Below are 23,046 nucleotides of genomic sequence, written 5' to 3' on the forward strand. Positions count from 1 at the left end.
GTCTATGTCGTCCTCCTGCTAGTATTTGCTTCTGTTGTTGGGATAGAAACGGGGTATTGATTGGTTCTCCGGCTCGGGCAGTGGGCGGAGTCTGAGATGGGCTATGTGCGCATGAATGGAGCAACCCAAGAAGGCAAAGAGACTGTCAAACAGCCCGTTACCGGAGATGGAGAGGCTGCGGGAGCTGCGGGTGGGCTTCATCGGTGCGGGGCGCATGGCCAGCGCTGTGGCCCAGGGGATACTGCTGGCAGGTAAAGGGTTAAGAGTCACGGGGCAGGGGGAATTGTTTTGCATGCACAAATTCCCGAAATAGCAGCTGAGTTGGGGCACGGTAGGCTGCAACCCCCCGCACCTTGTCGGAGAAGTCGCGCCATCGCGTTATGAATGCGGGTTGCTTCTGGGTTAAACCTGATCCAGAGGTCAAAGGCAGTGCATGTGTTGTACGTGTGCAAAGTCCCAGGGTCAGCCTCTGGCATCGCCAGTCCGATCTCTGGTCGTAAAGCTGGGAAACCCCACCCCCCATCCCCGCCGCCGCCTGCGCTGACTTTCCAGGAGGCAATTTCGTGTTGGTCGGGAACGGGCGTAATGACAGCAGAGACCTTTCCTTTGAGAAGGTGGCCGGGTGGTGGCGAGACCTCCACGGGAAACTCGTTGTCAGGCTAATAATACTGGGCTAAATGTAAATGTACTGCCTTCAAGTCGATTCCGACGTATGGCGACCCTATGAATAGGGTTTTCCTGAGGCTAAGAGGCAGTGACTGGTCCAAAGTCACCCAGTGTGCTTCATGGCTATTTATTTATTTATTTATTTATTTATTATTTTATTTAATTAAGCTTATATACCGCCCGACTAGCAACAGCTCTCTGGGCGGTGAACATTAAAAATACAATAAAAATAACACAAAACTGTACACAAAACTGTACAGTCTAAAATCAAAATATAATAATTTAGAATTAACAGGAATTAAAATGCCTCAGAGAAGAGAAAGGTTTTAACCTGGCGCCGAAAAGATGATAGTGTCGGCGCCAGGCGCACCTCCTCAGGGGGACCATTCCATAGTTCGGGGGCCACCACTGAGAAGGCCCTAGATCTTGTCACCACTCTCCGGGCTTCCCTATGAGTCGGAACCCGGAGGAGGGCCTTCGTAGTAGACCGTAGTGTACGGGCCGGTTCATATCGGGAGAGGCGTTCCGACAGATATCGTGGTCCCGCGCCGTATAAGGCTTTATAGGTAAGTACCAACACTTTGAATCTGGCCCGGAAGCATATTGGAAGCCAGTGCAAACGGGCTAGCACAGGTGTTATATGCTCAGACCGCTTAGTTCTTGTTAGCAGTCTGGCCGCCGCATTTTGCACTAGCTGTAGCTTCCAAATCGTCTTCAAAGGTAGCCCTACGTAAAGCGCATTGCAGTAGTCCAGACGCGAGGTTACCATAGCATGTACCACTGATGAGAGGTCCTCCTTACTCAGATAGGGACATAGCTGGGCTACCAACCGAAGTTGGTAGAATGCATTCCGGGCCACCGAGGCTACATGAGCCTCAAGTGTGAGGGAAGAGTCTAAGATGACTCCCAGACTACGCACCTGTTCCTTTAGGGGGAGTGTAACCCCATCCAGGACAGGGTATATATCCACCATCCGATCAGAGAAACCATCCACCAACAGCATCTCAGTCTTGTCAGGATTGAGCCTCAGTTTGTTAGCTCTCATCCAGTCCATTGTTGCGGCCAGGCAACGGTTCAACACATCGACTGCCTCACCTGAAGAAGATGAAAAGGAGAAGTAGAGCTGCGTGTCATCCGCATACTGATGACTACACACTCCAAAACTCCTGATGACCTCTCCCAACGGCTTCATGTAGATATTAAAAAGCAGGGGGGACAAAACTGACCCCTGCGGGACCCCATATTGGAGAGCCCGCGGTGTCGAGCAATGTTCCCCAAGCACTACCTTCTGGAGACGGCCCGCCAAGTAGGAGCGGAACCACTGCCAAGTAGTACCTCCAACTCCCAACTCCGCGAGCCTCTCCAGAAGGATACCATGGTCGATGGTATCAAAAGCCGCTGAGAGGTCAAGGAGAATCAACAGAGTTACACTCCCTCTGTCTCTCTCCCGACATAGGTCATCAAACAGGGCGACCAAGGCAGTCTCAGTGCCAAAACCAGGCCTGAACCCCGATTGAAATGGATCTAGATAATCGGTTTCATCCAATAGCGCCTGGAGCTGGTCAGCAACCACACGTTCCAGGATCTTGCCCAGGAACGGAACATTGGCTACTGGTCTGTAGCTGCTGACATCCTCTGGGTCCAAGGAAGGTTTTTTCAGGAGTGGTCTCACTGCCGCCTCTTTCAGACAGCCAGGGACCACTCCCTCTCGTAAAGAGGCATTAATCACTTCCTTGGCCCAGCCAACTGTTCCTTCCTTGCTAGTTTTTATTAGCCAAGAGGGGCAAGGATCCGGTACCGAAGTGGTCGCCTGCACCTGTCCAAGCACCTTGTCCACGTCCTCGAACTGAACCAACTGAAACTCATCCAACAAAACATGACAAGACTGTGCTCCGGACACCTCAGTAGGATTAACTGCTATTAAATAGGAGTCTAAGTCCCGGCAAATGCATGAGATCTTATGCTGGAAGTGTTCAGCAAATTTATTACATTGAGCTACCGATGTATCTGCCGTATCTTGTAGGCCTGGATGAAGTAGGCCATGAACCACTTTAAAAAGCTCCCGTGGGCGTGAGAGAGATGACTGAATAGTGGCGGCGAAATGTTGTTTTTTTGCCGCCCTCACCGCTCCTACATAGAGCTTAGTAGAAGCATGAACCAGCTCATAATTGCATTCGTCGGGAGTTCGTCTCCATCTCCGCTCAAGCCGCCTCCTGTCTTGTTTCATCGCTCTCAGCTCCAGAGTATACCAAGGAGCTGTATGAGCTCTACATAGGAGAGGGCGCGCAGGAGCGATCGTGTCAACAGCCCGGGTCATCTCTGTATTCCACAGATCGACCAGGGCTTCGACAGGAGCGCCAGTCTTATCAGCCGGAAAAACCCCCAGAGCCTTTTGAAAACCTTCAGAATTCATTAGTCTCCGGGGGCGGACCAATTTAATAGGTCCTCCACCCTTGCAGAGGGAAAAGGCTACTGAAAGTCTAAACTTCAGGAAGCAATGATCTGTCCATGACAACGGGAGAGATGTAAAACTCCCCACATCCAGATCACTATCCCCATGTCCAGTAGCAAAGACCAGGTCAAGAGTATGCCCCGATGTATGTGTTGGGCCACTAACATATTGAGACAGCCCCATGGTTGTCATGGCGGCCATGAAGTCCTGAGCTGCCCCAGACAAAGTAGCCTCAGCATGAATGTTGAGATCTCCCAGTACTAATAGTCTGGGGGATCTCAACAGTATCTCTGAGACCACTTCTGTCAGCTCAGTTAGGGAAGCCATTGGGCAGCAAGGTGGGCGGTACACCAAAAGGATTCCCAGTCTGTTCCTCTGGCCCAGCACAAGGTGCAAACACTCCAGACCAGTGATTGCATGGACATGGTGCTTGGTGAGTGAGATGGAACTCTTATAGACCACAGCAACCCCACCTCCCCGACCCTCAGATCTACCATGATGCTGAACCAGATACCCCGGTGGGCAGAGCTGGGAGAGACTAACTCCTCCCTGTTCGCCCACCCAGGTCTCGGTTATACATGCCAGATCGGCCACCTCGTCCACAATCAAATCATGGACGAGGGAGGTTTTATTATGTACCGATCTGGCATTAAAGAGCAGCAACTGGAGATCTGAGAGTTGGCTGATAGGACAACCAACAACCCTGCGGGTATGAGAAGGACCAGAGCGCGGCACAGCCACTACATGTCTGGGCCGCGTTCTCCTTACCTGGCACGTCCCTCTCATATCACCATACCTCCCTCTACCCGTCACTACGGCAATTGGGGCCCCCTCAGGTCTCCCCTCTTGATGATAAAATCTCTTCCCGAGGCACATGATAAACTATAAATACAAAAAACTCATATACATAAAAATACACATTCACTCACAACATACACTCATATAACACCCATTCATCCGCTTCAAACCCACACAGAAGACACAGTCCCGTATTCTGTGCGCCCAAATGCCAGCTCTAAGACCGTTCTTCTTCCCACGTAAAACACCACCTGGGGCCTGGTCCTGCAAGGTGCCCACGTGCAGAGCAGGAGCCCAAAAAGGAGAGAGCAGAGATGTTGGCCAAGCAGCAGCAGCAGCTATGTGGGGATTTGAACCCTAGTCTCCCAGGTCCTAGTCCAACACCTTAACTACTACACCACACTGGCTAGGTGAGCCAAAAGGCTCGCTCTGAGTAAGGCAGATTCATAAGTCTATGTGCCATGGGGCTCCTGGTTGTTTCTGCCCGTAATTGGCTGTTTACAGTCTAGCTTAGCAATAATTGTAGTCCAATATTTATCTATTAAAAGACTGTTTGTTTGGTTTTTTTGTGGGTGGAATATGTTGAGTGCAAAGCTGCAAGCGGCTTTAAATGCCTATATTTCTAGAACACAGTGCGATCCTATATGTGCTTACTCAGAAGTATGTTCCATTTAGAGTAATGGTGCAAGGTAAAATCTACCTACACCTACCATAGCATGCCAGTAACCAATTTCAGTCAAAGGTTTTTCTATAAGGAGCAAGTGGAAGGTTGCTTTTTTAAAAAAGGCCCTCCTTTGTGCTTTGATAGGCCTTCAAAGGGAAGGATTTTCCTAAGGCCGCTTCAGACATGGCAAAATTGCAGTTACCAAAAACAAACAAGCCAAAGACACCTGTGTGTTAGGAAGGGAACCCTTGTAGATATACATAAGTAATGCCATAATTTACTCAATAGTACAAAATAGCTGGCCATAAAGTGCCAGTAATTTAGTTCTCTGGAAAATGTGTTCCATAAAATAGCAGTAATTAAATAGCAGTAATTCAGCAACATCTTTCAGCTACCTAGAACTGGGTTTTTAAGACTCCAAGCTATGCTTACTTTGGAGAAAGTCCCAATTAAATTTTGGGGCTTTCTTCCAAGTAAACAAGGGTTGGGGTGTAGTGTGAATCATGTGCTTAGAATGGGAGGTGGGAGAGAGTTTTGTAACCGAGTGTAACTGAGCTTTTTATGGCTTCACATCCATCATGGAAAATTACTCTGGCTCATGGAAAGATACTCATTTGCCTTTGCTGATTCCTTTCTTTGTGTCTTGTAGCATACAATACTCAATACACAGACACTCATGCAGCCTCAAATGAATCCTGGGAAATTTGTACAAGGAAAACTTGTGTAACAGCACACTGCTAGTGCTGATTTGTCACCTGCTAGGAGCCAGTGGTGGCTGGTGGCAGATATCAGTGGGGCAGTACAATCGGCTCTGAGTGAAAGCACCTTGGACACTCAAACCTGGAGCAGAATCAGAGCTTGGAAAAGTTACTTTTTTTTTTTTTTACAATAATTTTTATTCAAATTTCCATAAAACAAACAAAACAAAATCATAAAACATTCAAAGACAAAAAACAAAACAAAAATGATTAAACAAAAAAATAAAGTGTTGACTTCCCATTTGTCGCAGATCAGTTATAGGTCTACAATATATAACAATCCTGTCTCTTAAATTATATTATAAAATCACTTTCCTCCAGTAGTTATCTTAATTAATCATCAAATCTCATAGACATTACTTTATTCTTTCCACAAAAAGTCAAAGAGAGGTTTCAATTCTTTAAGAAATATATCTATCAATTTTTCTCCAAATAAACATGTCGATTAATCCATCTCGTTAATAATAATAATAATCTTATTGTCATAACCATAGTCCAAATAAACATATTGATTAATCCATCTCATCAAATCTGTTAAGTCCAATAATTTCAATAGCCATTATTCCATTATCCATATTAATTCCATCTTCCATCTTCAGTAGTCCTGTTAAGTCCAGTAATTTCAGTGTCCAATCTTCCATTATCAGTATTCCTTAATAATCTTGCTGTCATAGCCATAGTCATATAATAAGAGTCTGATGGGAATTTCCTCTATCCCAAATATTTTCTTGCCATCGATTCTGAATAAGTTGCTGAAATATTGTTGTAAAGTCATATCTCTGTTCTTCTTTTTTACAAAATGCACTGGCTCATCTCTTGAGAGTTTTTCCATTGTCACATGGCTGCAGTTAATTCCATAGATTTTCTCTATATCAAGCTCCATCACGTCATTCCAGTCCAGAAAATTATCCAAGCCATTGATAACTTTATCTCTAATATCTTCATTAATTTCTTCAGAGATAACGTTAAATTCCAAACAGTAGATTTTATTTCTAATATCCATAAACTCCAGATCTTTTTCCAATTCCACATTTGTTCCAATCTCCAGGGCTTGTATCTTCCCTTTATTTTTTCTTTTCTCATCTCTGATCTCATTCTCCTCTCTCACAGGATCCCCTATTTCTTTAAGCTCCTGCGTCATTTTGCTCAGTTCAATTTTCAGCTCCTTACTGCCCTGTTGCAGGGTTTGTTTCGTTATCTCAATCTCATCCATTATTTTCTGAAACATAATTACTTCCAGATTCTCAGCCACTTTTTTGATTGCCATTTTTAAAACCACGAAAACAAAACAAAACAAAAATAAAGAAGAACCACTTCTTATTTCAGCAACAATTGGGTTAATATTCCAGGCTTGATGACATCACAGTATAAACAGAGCAGCCTGCCTTATCTCTCTATGTTCAAGAATACAAAACAAATTTAGTTCCCAGCATCAAAACAGTTAGTGGCGTCGTGAAGAAGCAGATTCGTCAAAATAAAATAGACCAAAAAGAGAATAGTCCCAGACAATATAATGTTCCAAAGTTCATATTTTTTATTTTTTTCTCCTCGGAATAGAAATCCCTCTTCTGTTTATATCTTTAGAATGCACTTCCAGGACAGCTTTTTGCAATAGAAACAGAGATAAGCTGTTAATTTCGTGAATAACAGAGAAGAGTTATAGCTCACCCAGAAGTTCTTTAAAGCTGATTCATTTGACCAATCTCTTTTTGCTGCAACAATTTAAACCAAGTAAAAAAAATAATAGAAAGAAGGGTGCTTGCCTGTTAGTCCGTTTTCTCTTTGAAGAAAAGATAAACGTATCGCATTAATCAGATAGAGCTTGTTCAGAAGTCCGTCCGGCATTGCTGGCTGGACCTTTTCTCATAAATTAATGAAATCCAGTCCTCCCAACAAAAACAGGGAGAAATTTCATCAGTCAAAAAAAAAAATGTTCTGACTGATTTATATCTGAATAAGCTTCTTCTGAGGCGGGAGCCCGTCTCAAAAGCAGGCACAAGTGAAGTCACCCTTCCCGGAAGTCCGGAAAAGTTACTTTTTTGAACTACAACTCCCATCAGCCCAATCCAGTGGCCATGCTGACTGGGGCTGATGGGAGTTGTAGTTCAAAAAAGTAACTTTTCCAAGCTCTGGAGCAGATTCACTGCCCCACTGATATTGGAGCCACCACTTTTGGGAGCTGTAAATGTGCCAAAATGTTTTCTTCTTTTTTTAGCATAATCTATTCTGAATGCAGAGTTTGGGGCATACGGCATATTTTGACATAGACAAGGAAAATAAAATTGATTTGGAGTGGCAGCAGAGGCATTGGTAATGGAAGTGACATGCACAGGATCCTATGGAAAGATTGCCTCTGCGTTCACAGTTTTTGCTTTGCAACCATGAGGGCTAGAAACATATCTTGAGGGATAACCCCTTTTACCAAGGAACTATTTCTATTTATCTGTTTATGTGAGTACTTGTACCCCACCTTTTTTCTTCCAGAAATTGGTTCAAGGTTTACCTAGCTAGATAGACAACTAGCCCAATTAAAAATACCATCAGCCCCCAAAACACAACATAAATAAAAACAGTAAAGGTAAAGGTGTCCCCGCACTTGTAGTGCGAGTCGTTTCCGACTCTTAGGGTGACGTCTTGTGATGTTTACTAGGCTGACCGTATATATGGGGTGGGGTAGCCAGTTCCTTCCCCGGCCTTTCTTTACCCCTTTTACTAGAGATTCGACTTCCTCCTTCCATTGGAATCGAACTCCGGCCGTGAGCAGAGCTTCGGCCGTGTTACTGCTGCTTACCACTCTGTGCCACAGAGGAGCAGTAAAAACGAAACTTTTAAACTATAAACTAAAGCAGCCTTTTGCAAATAAGCTCACAAAAGTTATTAACCAGCAACAAAAACGTACTAGCCTCCTTCCACCCCTTCTTTGCCAGCTCTTGTTACTAATGAAGAGCAGGCTAGTAAAAAAATGTAGGCAAGAAATCTTCATTCAGATTAATTGGCGATTTAATGTGAATGGGAGATAGATATATAACAGAGATGTCTGCAGGTTGTGTTTCAGTTTAATCCCTGAAGAAGCCCTTTTAGGAAAGAATTGGCCAAAATAAAATTCATTTATATGTATTGTTTAAGCATCTTGAGACATGTTCTTTTTTGTTTTGGGGTACATTTTCGATGCTGTCTGTCTTTTGAAATGTTGCAAGCACAGAGTGCCTCCTCCACCAGCCTGCTTGGTTTCTACACTGGATGTGCAGGGGGAGGTTTTGCATCCTGAGCATCCCACACAGAAACACAGTGGTGTTGCAGGTGATGCTTGAGTGCCCCATCCCTCCTCTGACAACCCCATCACTTGCCTGAAAGCAGTTTCCTTTTGCCTGTGTGGACTAGGCGAGGGGTTAAAAACAAAGATCAACTAAAAAGAGCCAGGGGTAAATGAAAGAGAACCTACATGACAGATAAATTAAAGGCTTGCTGAAAAATAAAACGTTCTCAAGTGGGGACAGACAACTGGATTCCCTATGGCAGGGCATCCGCATGCTGGGCACCATAAGAGAGAGCACCTTCTTTTGCGTCCCCACCAGCCATACTTTAGGAGAAAAGGGGATGTGCAAAAGCGCCTCACCAGATGACCTCAGAGCAGGCAGAGACACAGGACAGAGACGAGCCCTCAGGTAGCAATTGTCTTATATTTATTTATTTATTACATTTGTATACCGCCCCATAGCCAAAGCTCTCTGGGCAGTTTACAACAATTAAAAACATTAAAAACAAATATACAAATTTAAGAACACATTTTTTAAAAAGCAATTTAAAAACGCATGCTAAAATGCCTGGGAGAAGAGGAGAGTCTTGACCTGGTGCTGAAAAGATAACAGTGTTGGCTCCAGGCACACCTCATCAGCAACATCATTCTATAATTTGGGGGCCACCACTGAGAAGGCCCCTCTCCCTTATTGCCAGTCTCCCAGCTTCCCTTGGAGTAGGCACCCAGAGGAGGGCCTTGGATGTTGAGCATAGTGTACGGGTGGGTTCGTGTCGGGAGAGGTGTTCCATCAGGTATTGTGGTCCCAAGCCATGTATATAGAGCTTTCAAGAGGATGCACAGCACAAACTACACAAGAAAATGACCAGCAGCTGGTAGAGCAAGGAAATAGCACGATCCCGAAACGTGTTCTCCGGCCAGCTGGAGTTTCTGACTGGTCTTCAAACTTCAGGAAGAGTTTTTTGTTACTGTAATCCCCTGACCCCAGCTACATGTGACAAATGCATGGGTGACCATGGCTGTATCTGACCATTCCAAGAACTGGCACAATTTGCTCAGTTTTGATTGCTCCAAAACTGCAAACCTGATATTTTGAGGGGAGTGCAACCCTGTCCAGAACAGGTTAGCACCTTATCACTGGGTTGGTTGGTGTCCTGATACGAGCACATCTGAGTTCTAGCTTCTCCGTCCGTATCTCGTCCGTATCTCACTGGCTTTGGGCAATGGTTCAGAATCTCTGCGGCTTCCTTGGACCAAGATGGGAAGGATATCTAGAGCTGCGTGTCATCTGCGTATTGATGGCAACTGCGCCCGTTCCTTGAGCCGTCTGATCTGTCCACGGTGACACATGCCTTAGTTACATCCCGTTTAGATTACTGTAACGTGCTCTACGTGGGGCTGCCTCTGAAGACTGTTCGGAAACTTCAGTTGGTACAACGTGCTGCAGCCAGAATGCTAACTGGGGCTGGTTACAGGGACCATACTACCCCCCTTGTTAAAAAAGCTCCACTGATTGCCAGTCTGTTTCCGGACACAATTCAAACTGCTGGTGATGACCTATAAAGCCCTATACGGCTTAGGTCCAGGCTATTTATCAGACCGTATCTCCCTGTATGAGCCTGCCCGGGCCCTGAGATCCTCAGGAGAGGCCCTTCTCTCAATACCCACATCTTCTCAAGTATGACTAGTGGGGACGTGTGAGAGGGCCTTCTCGGTGGCTGCCCCTAGGCTTTGGAATTCCCTTCCTAGGGAGGTAAGAATGACCCCTCCTTGCAGTCCTTCTGCCGACAAGCAAAGACCTTCCTATTCCAACAAACCTTTGGAATTGAAGGCTAAGGATAGGGCTTGAAGGGTGCTGCATTGCTAATGTCTATTATATTATTTTTAAACTAGTTTGAACTCTTTTAGCTATATGTGTGTATGGTTTTAATATTGGAAATAGTTTAATCTTATTTTAATGTAGATTTTGTATGTTTTTAATTATATGTATTTTTTATCTGGAAGCCGCCATGAGTTCCAGTTTTGGAAAAATGGCGGGGTATAAATAAAGACAATAATAATAATAATTATGGCAGCCAACTCCATATCCCCAGATTCTCCCTCTGAGTGGTTTTGTGTAGATGTTAAATACATAGGGGACAAGATGGAGCCTTGTGGGACACCAAAGGCAAATGTGTCAATAGGAGTTCCCCCAGAACTACCTTCTGGAATCTGCCCTCCAGGAAAGGCCGGCAGTGCTTTATTACGATACCCTGAAGCCACATCCCAGCAAGACAGTCGAGAAGGATATTGTGGTCGGTTGTACCGAAAGTCACCCAGAACTGCATCAGAACAAACAGGGACACATTCCCCTGATTCCAGCATTGATCATCCACCAGGGCGACCAAGGCAGTTTCAGTCCCAAACCCAGGTTGGAAACCAGACTAAAATGGATCAAGATAATCTATCTTACCCAGGAAATCCTGGAGTAGGGTTGCTATCACACACTCGAGCACCATGTTCAGGAGTGGAATACTGGAGACCTGACGGTAATTGCTAATACATAGGGGTCTAGAAAATTTCTTTAGCAGAGGGTGAACTACTGCAGTGTTTTTGCTAGATAGTGTCTCTCTCTTTTACAGACATGCTAATCCTCACCATCTAAACCAGGGATGCGGAACATCTATGGTCCTCTGGATGCTGTTTTACTCCAACTCCCATCCATCCCAGTGGTTAGGGAAGATGGAAGATATAGTCAAGCACGTCTGGAGGACCCCCCTGCCCTAAACCACTTGGAGCCCAAGTTCCTTGAGATTAGAGTAGGAAATTCTTGAGTGGGTTCCTTAATTTTTGTTTTCAAAAAGGGGTGAAGCTGGCAGGGTCTTCTCCATCGTGGCCTCTGGAATCTGCTGATGCCCAAAAGTTGCCTTTGGCTAGCCATGTAAATACTTAGAAAGAAGTGTAGTGTTCTTATTCAGAAAATAGGTTTTTTTGAGCTGCAGATGGTCCATTTTGTATATTACCTAGATTTTTGTGAAGGGTATTGCTGAGTGTACCTTGCCTTTTTTTGTAAGCTACCTGGAAGCGTATAAGTCAAGCATGATATAAAGTTGTAAATAAGATGAGGGATAAGTTCTTTCACCCCCTGCTGAGTCTGTATTTGTTTTGTTGATATAAATTTTAAAGTCTGTTTTTATGATGTTTTAGAGGGTTTTACAGCGTTTGCTGCCCCGGGCTCCTACTGGGAGGAAGGGTGGGATATAAATCAAATAAATAAATGTTTTAAATGCCATATGTTCAGTCAAGCTTTCCTTTTTTCCCCTCCTCCATCTCCTGCAGGAAAAGTCCAGGCAGTGAACATCTTTGCCAGTGCCCCATCCAACAGGAATCTGGACAAGTTTCAGGTAAATGAGGACAAGATGAGCAGAGAACCTGAATCAGAAGGGATGTGAAATGCCAGGGGTCATTGAAGTAGAGATGGCCACTAACTTAGATGGCTTGAAAAGGGGATTAGACAAGTTAGTGCAGGATAAAGCTATTCATGATTGCTAGTCATGAAGACTCTTCTTCATTCCTTGGATGAAAAAGGTGTGAATGAAATGCTGGTGACTTGCCACATGGATGTTCCTGATCATCTCTGATTGCTAGTCATAAAGACTATATACTGCCATCAGAATTGGAGTCAGAATGCCTCTGAATACCAGTTGCAGAGGAAGAGTGTTGTTGCACTCATGCTGTGCTTGTGGGTATGCTGTCTCTGAGCTTGAAGGTAGCATACAGCCATTATGACTAGCAATCAGAGATGATCAGGAACATACTGTTGCAAGTCACCAGCATTTTGCTCACACCTTTTTCAACCAGGGTGTTAACTAATTCTTTGAGCCACAAACCAATATTTAATTGATCTCAGGAGGTAGTCACCTTATCTGCTATTTATGTGCAGAAAAGTGATGTAACAGAGGTATCATTAAGACATTATGGTTCAACATTACATGCCTTGGGATTACACACACACCTTCTGGCATAGCTGCAAGGAGATCAGAAACTTTTGCTTTCATTTTTAACTAACCACGGTTTCTTGTTATATCCAGGCTGTGACTAACTATGGGTAGTTTTAACTATGTCTTAGGGGATAAAGCAAATATCAAACCATGATTTACAATCCTGGCTTGTTTTTCTAAACTGTTATTTAGATTAACTACATTTCCAGAATTGGATGTAACAGTAAACCATAGTTAACAGAAAAAACAAAGTAAACATTTTTTATCTCACAGTTTTAATCTCGCACATTCCCTGGATGAAGATTATAGTTAAATCATGTAGGTCCTAATAAACTATAATTTGGTGTACCAAAGAGGTTCTTTTGCCATTCCTAGATATGGTGCCTTTCTCCAGGTTTACACAGTGACAACAGTGATGTAGGGGTTTTTTTTGAAAATTTTGAATTGGAAAGTTTTTTGAAGAAAATTTCCTATGCCAATTAGGGTAAACATACTAAAATCAGATCACTCTCTAGGCATCAGAAAAGTTTCCAGGTCTAATTAGGGTAATTTACATAGGGTAATTTTTAGTTTGCATTGGAAAATGTTCTGATGCCTAGGGAGCGATCTAGCTTGCATTTAGTAAAGGAAGCTGACAACTTTGAAACTTCCAAAGTTGCCTAAGATTGCATTTACAATTGACATGCATTCATTGTTACTAATGAACTTATAAAATGGAAAAATAAAGCACTAGAAAAGTTTCTGCCCCCTAGGGCTGCAGGCCACAAGTTGGCAAAGGGAGTCTGTGCCTCAGTGCAGACCTATAGCAATACCAGGGATGTAGTCATCTGGGGACTCGGATGGGGGGGTCTTAGACCCTTTACCTTTTTAGGAGCAGGGTCGCTATGTCTCTAGTGTCCTACAAGCCAATGAGCATGAAAGTGAAGTGTGTTAGCCGCTGAGAAGAGTCTTCTAACATGCTTCCTTGTCCTTTCCTGCTGATTGTTGACAATCGGAGTGGAAGGAGGTGAGACAGCCATGGAGAAGACTCTTCTCAGTGGCTAACACTCTCTTTCCTGCTTATTAGCTCCTAGGGATGTCTGTTGTTGTGGGAAATGCATTCACAAAGATCTAATTCCCACCCCTGCAGCAAAAAGGGGGGGGGAGGGGACATGGCTGTGATTAACATGAAGGGACCCTGCACTTCTGAATTTGCCACTGCGCTAACCAAAGTGGGGGGTCAGCCAAGGCATTCCTAGCAGCTGTCAGAAGCAAGATGCTGGGCAGGACAGGCCTTTGTTCTGATCCAGCAGTACTCCTCTTAGGTTCTGATGTTCTTTTCTTGTGATCTCTCTCTTGCTGCAAGAACTTTGACTGCAAGACTACACACTGCAACCTGGAGGTGCTGGAGAACTGTACCTTCGTGTTCCTGGCTACCAAGCCCCACGTGCTGCCTATAGTTCTACGAGAGATTGCTTCTGCTGTCACCAAAAAGCATGTGGTCATATCTATGGCCGCTGGAGTCACACTCCAGGTCCTAGAAGAGGTGAGTTCCCGGACGGGGAATCCCATAGGGCGTGACCCCATAGGCATACTTAGTTTTGGGAAGTGCGGTGTTCACAGGGCCTATGGCTGGTGTGTGCAGGGTGGGGCTATAGCTCACTGGAAGAGCATACATTTTGCATGCCTAACATTGAATCTTTGGCAGCTGTGGTTTAAACGAAGTCTCCAGCTGGCTGTACCAGCTGCTTTGCGTGCAGAACGTCCCCCTTCCGTGGCTTAGAGTTGTATGCAGTGCTAGTCCTCCTCAGAGTAGAATGGGTAAAAACTACTCACTTAGGTTGGTTAATTTCAATGGGTCTGAGTCAAACATAGTTAGCAAGAGCCCTTGGATTCTCTCTAACAAGTGTGGGGGAACCTTTGGCCTTCCTGATGTTGCTGAACTACAGCTCCCATCACCTGTGGCCATTGGCCTTGCTTGCTGGGGCTGATGGGAGTTGTAGTTGAGCAACGTCCGGAGGTCCAAAGGCTCAATAACATCTTGGTAATCTGAGCATCGTCCACTTCGCTTTAAGAATATCTCATAAAATCATGTGTTCTGAGTGCATTGAATCTTAGCAGGATGGTTGTGGCATGAGCTAAATCCTTGTGGGTAGTTCGTGAATGCTCTGTCAAGGGTGCCTGCATGCACATGTAACGTACAGTCTCTTCTGCTCCTCTCTGTGTCTCTGCAGCTGCTTCCTGTTGGGACAAAGGTGCTGCGGATCATGCCTAACCTTCCCTGTGTGGTCCAGTCGGGTGCTATTGTTTTGGCTCGGGGTGCCTGTGCTGAGGAAGAAGATGTGGCCCTGCTGAAGACGCTGCTGTCTCCTTGTGGGCTGTGCGAAGAGGGTCCCGAGTCCTACATCGACATCCACACGGGGCTAAGTGGCAGTGGCGTCGCCTACGTGAGTGCCTTTTCTGAAGAGTGCTCAAGTGGCCTGGTAACGCTCCTCCTAAACAGCAGGCACGATATTTGCTTTGCAAGAATCCCACCTGTTTGTGGCTTTTAAAGAAACGACAGCCTTCTAGGTCTTACAGTTTGAGATGTAAGTGCCCCAACACACTTGGCTTCACTCCTTTTTCTCTAAGCTAGTTACATCCTTTGACAGAAATTTACCTGGAAACCTCTGTTTTAGAAACGTAAGTAGAACATTCTGAATTGGTAGAACTTCTGCGCATTGTAGACATTGACTCTGAGGGCAGAAGCTTTTGAGGGTACCTATGAAGCCGCCTTATGTTTAAGTCAGATCTGTTGATCTGTTTCTGCCTCCTTTAACTGGCATTGGCTGTCCCAAGATCTCATACAGAGGTGCCTGCCAGCCCTGAAACCATTTTTTTTGGAACTGGAGATGTCCAGATAGAACCCCGGACCTTCTGCATGCAAAGCAGGTGCCCTTTCACTCCAGCTATGTTCCTTCCTCGCTTAAAAGCAGTAGTGTAGTGACAAATTCAGAAGTGCAGGGTCCCTTCATGATAGTCGCCCCACACCCCCATAACAACGTCCTCTCATTCACTTGCTTGCTCTCCATTGTCATCTCCACACTTCTCAGTCCTTCTCACATGCACCTTCGTCCAGAACAACAGATGTCCATAGGAATGCAAGAGGTGTGTGTTAGCTACTTAGAAGAGTCTTCTCAGGGGCTTGCTCACCTCCTTTCACCCTTGTTGTTGTTGTTGTTGTTATGTGCCTCCAAGTCGACTATGACTTATGGCGACTTGGAGGCACATAACAACAACAAGAGTGAAAGGAGGTGAGCAAGCCCCTGAGAAGACTCTTCTAAATAGCTAAAACACACCTTTCACTCTAATTGGCTCCAATCAGTAGGAAAGGACAAGGAAGCATGTAGCAAGATTCTTCTCAGTGACTAACACAATCTCTTTGCATGCTGATTGGCTCATAGGATGCTAGAGACATAGGGACCCTGCTCCCAAAAAAGTAAGGGGTCTAAGACCCCCGAGACCCTGGACCACTACACCCCTGCTTAAAAGACTCTTCCGATTTAGTTCCACGTTTTCTTCAGTGTGTGATGCAAGCAGTCCTATCCCTGGAATTTGCATTTAATTTTAAATAAAAAATGATTTACTGGAATATGTGGAGACTTACTACAAACTTTCAGCAGCTTTGGGTGATGTAATAAGCAGGTGGAAGAAGAGGTTCATGTGAGCTGTACTCCCCCTTCCTACCATTTTTAAAAATGTATCTGAACTTTCAGTTGTGTCTCTGCAAAGAAACGTGGTGAGGCAGGGCATGTGAAGGAGACAGCAATGGATGTTCTTGGCAAGTTGAGGAGAAGTGCAACTCCTTTTCTCCACTTGTCCCTTGGAACGCCTCAAGCCACTCTCCTAAAGGCTGCATTCTGCAGCTGTCCCCTTAGCCACCGCCTTCCAGATACCTGGCCTCCCTTGTGGCTCCGTGTGTGTGTTAGCCTTGAGCAAGGGCGGCTAACCTTTGGACCTTCAGCTCTCACTTCAGCTCTTCCACTATCCAGTTATTGGGCATGCCGGCTAGGGCTGATTGGGGTTGGAGTTAAAAAACATCTGGAGAGCCACAGGTTAGCCAGCCCCCGGCCTTGAGGATGCTGACTGAGTTCCAGTTCTTTCTCCCCTTTCTCTCCCTCCACCCCCGCAGGTCTACATGTTTGCTGAAGCGCTGGCAGAAGGCGCTGTGAAGATGGGGATGCCTGGGGCCATGGCCAATAAGATTGCAGCTCAGACACTCTTGGTAAGGCGACGAGATGGTGGCAGCTCTGTGGGTCCTAACAAATGTCCTCCCTCTCACCCACAATCCCATCTCACTGTCTCATTTTCATTACGCCAGGCGTGGGGAACCTCTGGCTCACGGGCCTGACTTGACCCACCAGGCCTACCCGTTTGACCCCCAACTAGGTTTTCACGAAACCATGCCCGCGTGCCCCACACCTGATGATATATGTGACATCAGGTGTGGGGCAGGTAGAGATGTGGTTAAAGCAGGATTGAACACACACACACAAGCTGATGCGTGGAGACTTCAGTCTTGCTCTGTGCAGCAGCTCCCTCTACCCACCTACCCCCTGAGGCCAACTTTGACAGGTGGGCAGGATAATCCACCTGTGAGTCACCTGGCATCAATATGTAATCAACTGGACAGGCACCTGTTGGGTATGCTTTGATTTGGATTCCTGCATTGAGCAGGGAGTTGGACTTGATGGCCTTATAGGCCCCTTCCAACTCTGTGATTCTATGATCAGGTGATGGACATGTGATGTCAAAGTTGGCCCAGACAAGGGGTGTGAGATAAAGATCTGGACTGCTGGGCCAAAAAAGCTCCCCATTTGGCCTTTACAGTCCAAGTTGCGCTATCACAAGCAGTTACTTTAGGTCAGCCCTCCAACCTGCAGCCCTCCAGATCTTTTGGACTACAGAGCACGTCATCCCTGGCCATTGGCTGGGGCTAATGGGAGTTGTAGTCTAAAACATCTAGAGCACACTAGGTTGGGGAAGGCTGCTTTAGACCTGGGTGAGGGGCTGGATCTGGCCAACAGTCTGGATTATCTCTCTGCCCTGTGGTTTGACGGGTGACTAGAGAAGGAATTATTTCTAGGTCTAATTTTGCTGAGGGTGTGATCCCAATTTAATTATAAAATTTGATTGCAGATATTCCTTCTGCTATCACAGTCGAAGTTCATGAGGCCATTTAAACAGAACCGTTGGGACACCAGAAATAGATTAAAGGATTCATTATAAAAAGAATTGCCCCTAATACAGAATTAATAGGCTTCAAGGTTACCAGCACCAGATCAACATATACTTGCACAATCCAGAGCATTTTAGAATGACAGAACCCCATGTGAAGACATTTTCCATCCCTGGAGGTGGGACCTCTTAGATTCCGAAGAGAAGGCCCCAGTTATTTCCCCTGCAGTTCATTAAATATCCTTTCGAGTTGCCTTTGCCAAAGCCACTGTAGCACGACCAACGAGGTGAACGTTTAGTATTCTTATTGCTTCAGCAGAAATACATGTCACCTAGACTTCCCACTGAGAATATCCGTGTGTGTGTCTGTGTGTCTGTGTTTTCATTCCCTGCTGCTGGCCCATGTTTTTTTGCAGGATCTTTAAAAACATACCAGGATGTATACCAAGCCTAGAAGCAGCACTTTCAAATTCAGCTTTTTAAGCAAACATATAGCCATTTGTACACCTGGAATCCCTTGATCAAATGTTATCACACATTAGCCTGACATGAATAATGGGGTTAAAGTCTCCTACACCAGAGCTGTCACAGTGACATCAGGCAACCCATTTTCAGAGAGCGCCATGAAGGTGCTTTGCAAGCTCCAGTGATCAGCTGACCATTGGGGCTTGCAGAGCGCAGCACACAATGCTTTGCACGGGGCTTTGTAGGTGCTGCTGCTTGGCCTTTACCTGCCTCACACCTGAAGCCATCTATGATCTCGGGTGCAGAGGAGGTGGGCATGTCTCAGCCAAAACAGGCTTTCAGACCAAATGTGGTGGCCTGGTGGGCCTGATCATGTCCATTGGTGGGAGATTCCCCCCCACTCCTTTAGGCAGACAAGCGTTTAACAGTCCTAAGCGATGTATACTTGGAAGCAAGTTCCACCAAAATAAATGGGTCTTGGTTCTGAGTAAATGTGGTTAAGGGCTGGGTTGTTAACTTCACTGTGAGAATGAGGCACACTCATGTGCTCTCTAGAACTGCTATTGGAAGAAGGAATATTGGGATCTACTGGCAGATCACAAGATTATCTTGCTTATCTAATGCAAATCAACAATATTGAGAAAAGGCTACCCACCCCTGCCACTCTCTAACCTAGGGACTTTGAATCCTGATCTGTTCCCAGCCATGTTCATATTTAGAGAGTGGTCTGTGATCTGTCTCACTCGATGGATCGTCACCTTGTAGTGGTGAGTGGGCTTACGTGTTCCAGTGAACACTATGAGCGATGCCATCGGGAGTCATGTACTCCCATCAGGGTCACCCATGGCGGTAAGGTCAAGGGAGAGGAACCAGACAAAGAACGATCCAAGAAAGTCCTCAATGGCAGAACAGGTGGAGGATAGCAATGTGCATGTTACAACAGCTGGGAAGGCGGATGAAGGCTGCAGCAGATAAAGGACTTCCAATAGTCGTGGTATCCATGCTATTGGATCAAAACCTTTTTCTGTCAAGATTGTGTGTTGATCGTGGTGTGCCGATCTCCCCACATAAAGCAAATTCACACACAGGCATCTTCCAACCAAATTGTCTTGGAAGACAATCTTACTTGGCCATGAGTGATTGCCAGTGAGTGTGATCTGTGGATCATTCTATGTGTCAAGGGAAAAAGCCATTTTCCAGAGTTCTGATGAAGTTCATAGGACATCTGGCAGGCACATTTTGCTATATTCTTTTCGGTACTTGCTTGAAACATTTCTCTTTAGGCTAAGCCTATCCAGACACATATATGGGTTTTTGATCTCTTTTGTTGTTGTTTCATCTTTATTTGTTTTTATTTATAACTAGGAAGGCTCTGCCCGTTTGCTCTGCTCCAACGCCCTGCTTGCTCCACTCACCACCACCCCACCCCTATTCCCCCCCACCCCTCAGATACTTTTCTCGTCAATACACTTGCTTCGCCTGTTCCTCTACTGCTACCATTCTGGACAAACTATAGTGCAGCACAGTTAGGCTGCAGGCTGGCCTCCCACCCATACTGTTACCTCCCCTGGACCAATGTTGTTGCCATAGAGCACATGGGCTGGTCAGCTGCCCCCCCCTTCCAGCCAGGCTGCTACTGCTGCCTTACCTGCTTGCCAGGGTGAGTGGGTGGGTGGGGGAGGGCGATGCAAGCAGTGTGCAGGTGTGTGTGTGTGGGAAAGCATTTATGCTACAGTTTACAGTGCCGTGCTTACATTTTTTATTTAGATACTTTAATGTTTCTTAAAACCACTTGTAAGAAAACTTCTAATCAAAATGTACATTTTACAGAACATACATTTTACATTAAAAAAATAAACAGGAGTTTGTGGCCTTCTGATGCAAAGCCTACCTCATCTCGAAAGCTGTCGGTTTCTGCACACTGAGGCTTTGTGCCGCTGCTGCTGTTGATTGGATTTTATTGTCTTCTGTTGAGAGCTACTTTGAGCTTCAGGGAAGCAGGGTACTAACAATGATAAATACGTATCTGGACCCCTGTACAGTTTGTGGGAATATTTCCAGAGTAGTGCACTCTCTGCTTCTTGCTCCTGTCCATCTTAGTTGGGATGACTACTTCTTCTCTAGGAATCAAGGTTGCTTCTGTTTAGATATCCAAAGAATGAAGGGAAAGAGAAAACATTGCAGAAGGAAACTCTGAGATATCCTGACATGCCACCTTGGCTTCCCTGAACTGTGGTGGTAGTGGGGAATATACCATTGTACACAAGAGCATGCTAGCAGCAAAGTGGCAAGGTACTACCCTCCAAAATTACCCCTGCAGAAACACTTACGTGTCTTTGTCCATCTCAAAGCAGCACTAGAATCTCTGGCTGCCTGCACTCCCCATGGCTTCCTACATTTATTTATTACATTTATACCCTGCCTTTCTTTTCATGGTAGAAACCCAAGGCGGCTTACATGCGGTCTCCCATCCAAGGCACTGACCACACCTGACCCTGCTTAGCTTCAGCAGGGTGTTGGCCTCATGTGCCTTCAGACCATAGCCTGGGACATTGGCAAACACCAATCAGCAATAACGGACACTGACGGAATGCCCGAACTTGCGTTCCACGTGCCACGTGCGTTGCGAAGCGTCATCTCCTGCAGCGTTTAGAGCGACTCTGAGCGACTCCTTTCTTGTCTGGTCTGCTTCATACTTGTTTTCAGTAAATACTCTTTAAATTGTTTCAATTCTTAACTACAGTACAGTACTGTACTGTGATCGGAGCTCTGCCTGCCCCGTCCTAGGTCGGCGGCGGCAGTGTGTGTGTGGGGGCACCTCATGCTCTTTACAGTACTGTGTAGATCCCCAATTTCATTTTTACCTCTCCATTGTCCCATCTTCCTTTCCTGCTTTAACTGAATACTTTTCTCTCTTTGCCTATCATTAGTTCTGGCTTTTGCCACTGCTGGTTTGTGTGTGTGTGGGGGGTGTGCATTGGTGTGTGGGGTGTGCATTTCCCTTGCCTTCAGTACAGTACAGGTACTGTAGTACAGTACTGTATAGTATTACATACTGTACATAATGGCAGATACAAAGAAAAGTCATAAATCTATCACCTTAGATATGAAGCTTATTTTATTTTATGTTTATTTTAGTTATAAATGCGGTATGTAGATCAGTTATGCCCATATATGACGATTGCAGTGCAGTACATGGATCGATAAGTGAAAAAAAGTGGTGCTTCACTTTAAGTACATTTTCACTTTACATACACGCTCCGGTCCCATTGCATATGTTAATGCGGGGTATTCCTGTACTTTCCTCCATATGCTGAAGATATGCCTCTTTGCCGTGGCATTTGACAGCTAAGATGTTTTCAGGACACGCCCCTATTCCTGTGATCATAACCTCTTTTAAACTTTTTAATATTGAATTTTAAATTATTGTAACCCACCCTGGGACCTGATGGTGAAGGATGGATAATAAATTGAATAAATAAAAATAACTAATTTATCCTCCACTGCATGAGCCACTGTGCTGTGATTGTTTAGCTGTCCTGGCCCAGACCACTCCTGATGTCTTCTCTGATCTTGCATTGTACAAAATGCTTTCAGTTCTAATTTCATTTCCACAACCTTCCGGTAAGGTAGATTAGGCTGACCCAGTGGGCTTCATGGCTGAGCAAGGATCTGAACTTTAGTTATTTGCATTAAAATTCAGCATGCCGCCCCCCACCCTTGAAAAACCAATTTTTGTCTTTTCTTCTCTTTCAGGGAGCAGCAAGAATGATCCTGGAAACAGGGGAGCACCCAGCAGTTCTGAAGAGTGCTGTTTGCACCCCAGGGGGCACAACCATCCATGCCCTGCATGAACTGGAGAAGGGCTGTCTTCGAGCTACTGTCATGAATGCAGTGGAGGCAGCCACCAGCCACGCTCGTGTATTGGGCAAGAGTTAGTGGGGTGGCCTTGGGTAACAAGCCTTGGAAGTGAAAGGATTTATCCTTTTCCCACCAAGGACGATGGAGGCCCTCAAATATTATCCATGGGACTAAGACGGAGAACTCTCAGTTCCTCCTGAAGAAAAGATAGGGAAGACTCCAAGGGCAGGCGCCCTGGCACTTTCAGTCCTATGAGCTTGTAAGATTCATTCTCGGCTGTTTCATTGGAGGATTGGCATGTAATAAATTTCACAGGATGTTGCTAATGGGATCTTCTCTGGTTTTCCTTGGGATGACTCTAACAGCAAGTGAGGAGCCCACCTTAGTGTCTTTCATTCCTCCCCCCCCCATACACTATTAAACACACTGATTATGATTTCTTGTCAAGACTCTGGCTTCTTTTGAGTCCTTACTATGTACCAAAGCTGCTTGAGTGTCCGAAGTGCTAGCAGGAACAAACATTTCCTGCTGTATTAAAAGAAGCTGCAGTTCCAGTACAGAGCATGAAGTTGGCTAAGTAGCACAAGCACCTCTGGCAAAATGATCAAGGACTCCAAATTCAATTGCAGATGAACCAACGGTTTGCTGATTAAGCGCACTGAAGCTCATAATGAATCCAGGAAGCTGTGTTATATGGAATCAGTATATGTTAGGTAGCACCTCTCCAGTGTTTGGAAAGAGGGTTCTGTCTTAGCCTCACCTGGAGATGATGGGGTGAACCTGAAACCTACTGCATGCAAAACATGTGCTCTACCCCTGAGTTATAGCTGTCCTAAGTGGGCCTAACTCTGCATAGGACGGAGCTATAAGTGTCACACAGGGCCTGAAATTGTGTTGCATGTACAATGCAAGGTAGATGGATTTAGAATTCAAACGTTCTCCGCAGGCAC

At 45.4% G+C, this 23,046-nt stretch overlaps 1 protein-coding gene across 1 annotated transcript; it reads left to right on the plus strand.

Moving 5' to 3' along the window:
* Window positions 1-66: 66 nt before the first annotated feature.
* Window positions 67-22,422, plus strand: PYCR3 (pyrroline-5-carboxylate reductase 3). Its single transcript, XM_061608128.1, has 6 exons — window positions 67-251; window positions 11,913-11,977; window positions 13,920-14,099; window positions 14,788-15,000; window positions 16,725-16,817; window positions 21,992-22,422. The coding sequence occupies exons 1-6, from the start codon at window positions 116-118 to the stop codon at window positions 22,172-22,174; spliced, it is 870 nt and encodes a 289-aa protein (XP_061464112.1). The 5' UTR covers window positions 67-115; the 3' UTR covers window positions 22,175-22,422.
* Window positions 22,423-23,046: the final 624 nt, after the last annotated feature.

Source organism: Rhineura floridana, chromosome 1, assembly GCF_030035675.1.
Source record: "Rhineura floridana isolate rRhiFlo1 chromosome 1, rRhiFlo1.hap2, whole genome shotgun sequence".
Taxonomy (NCBI): Eukaryota; Metazoa; Chordata; class Lepidosauria; order Squamata; family Rhineuridae; genus Rhineura; species Rhineura floridana.

Bases quoted from the DNA above. Each gene is read 5' to 3' on its own strand.
- PYCR3 (XM_061608128.1), top strand. From the start codon at position 116: ATGGAGCAACCCAAGAAGGCAAAGAGACTGTCAAACAGCCCGTTACCG. The intron at 14,100-14,787 runs GTGAGTTCCCGG...GTGTCTCTGCAG, and splicing joins CACTCCAGGTCCTAGAAGAG to CTGCTTCCTGTTGGGACAAA. The intron at 16,818-21,991 runs GTAAGGCGACGA...CTTCTCTTTCAG, and splicing joins TTGCAGCTCAGACACTCTTG to GGAGCAGCAAGAATGATCCT.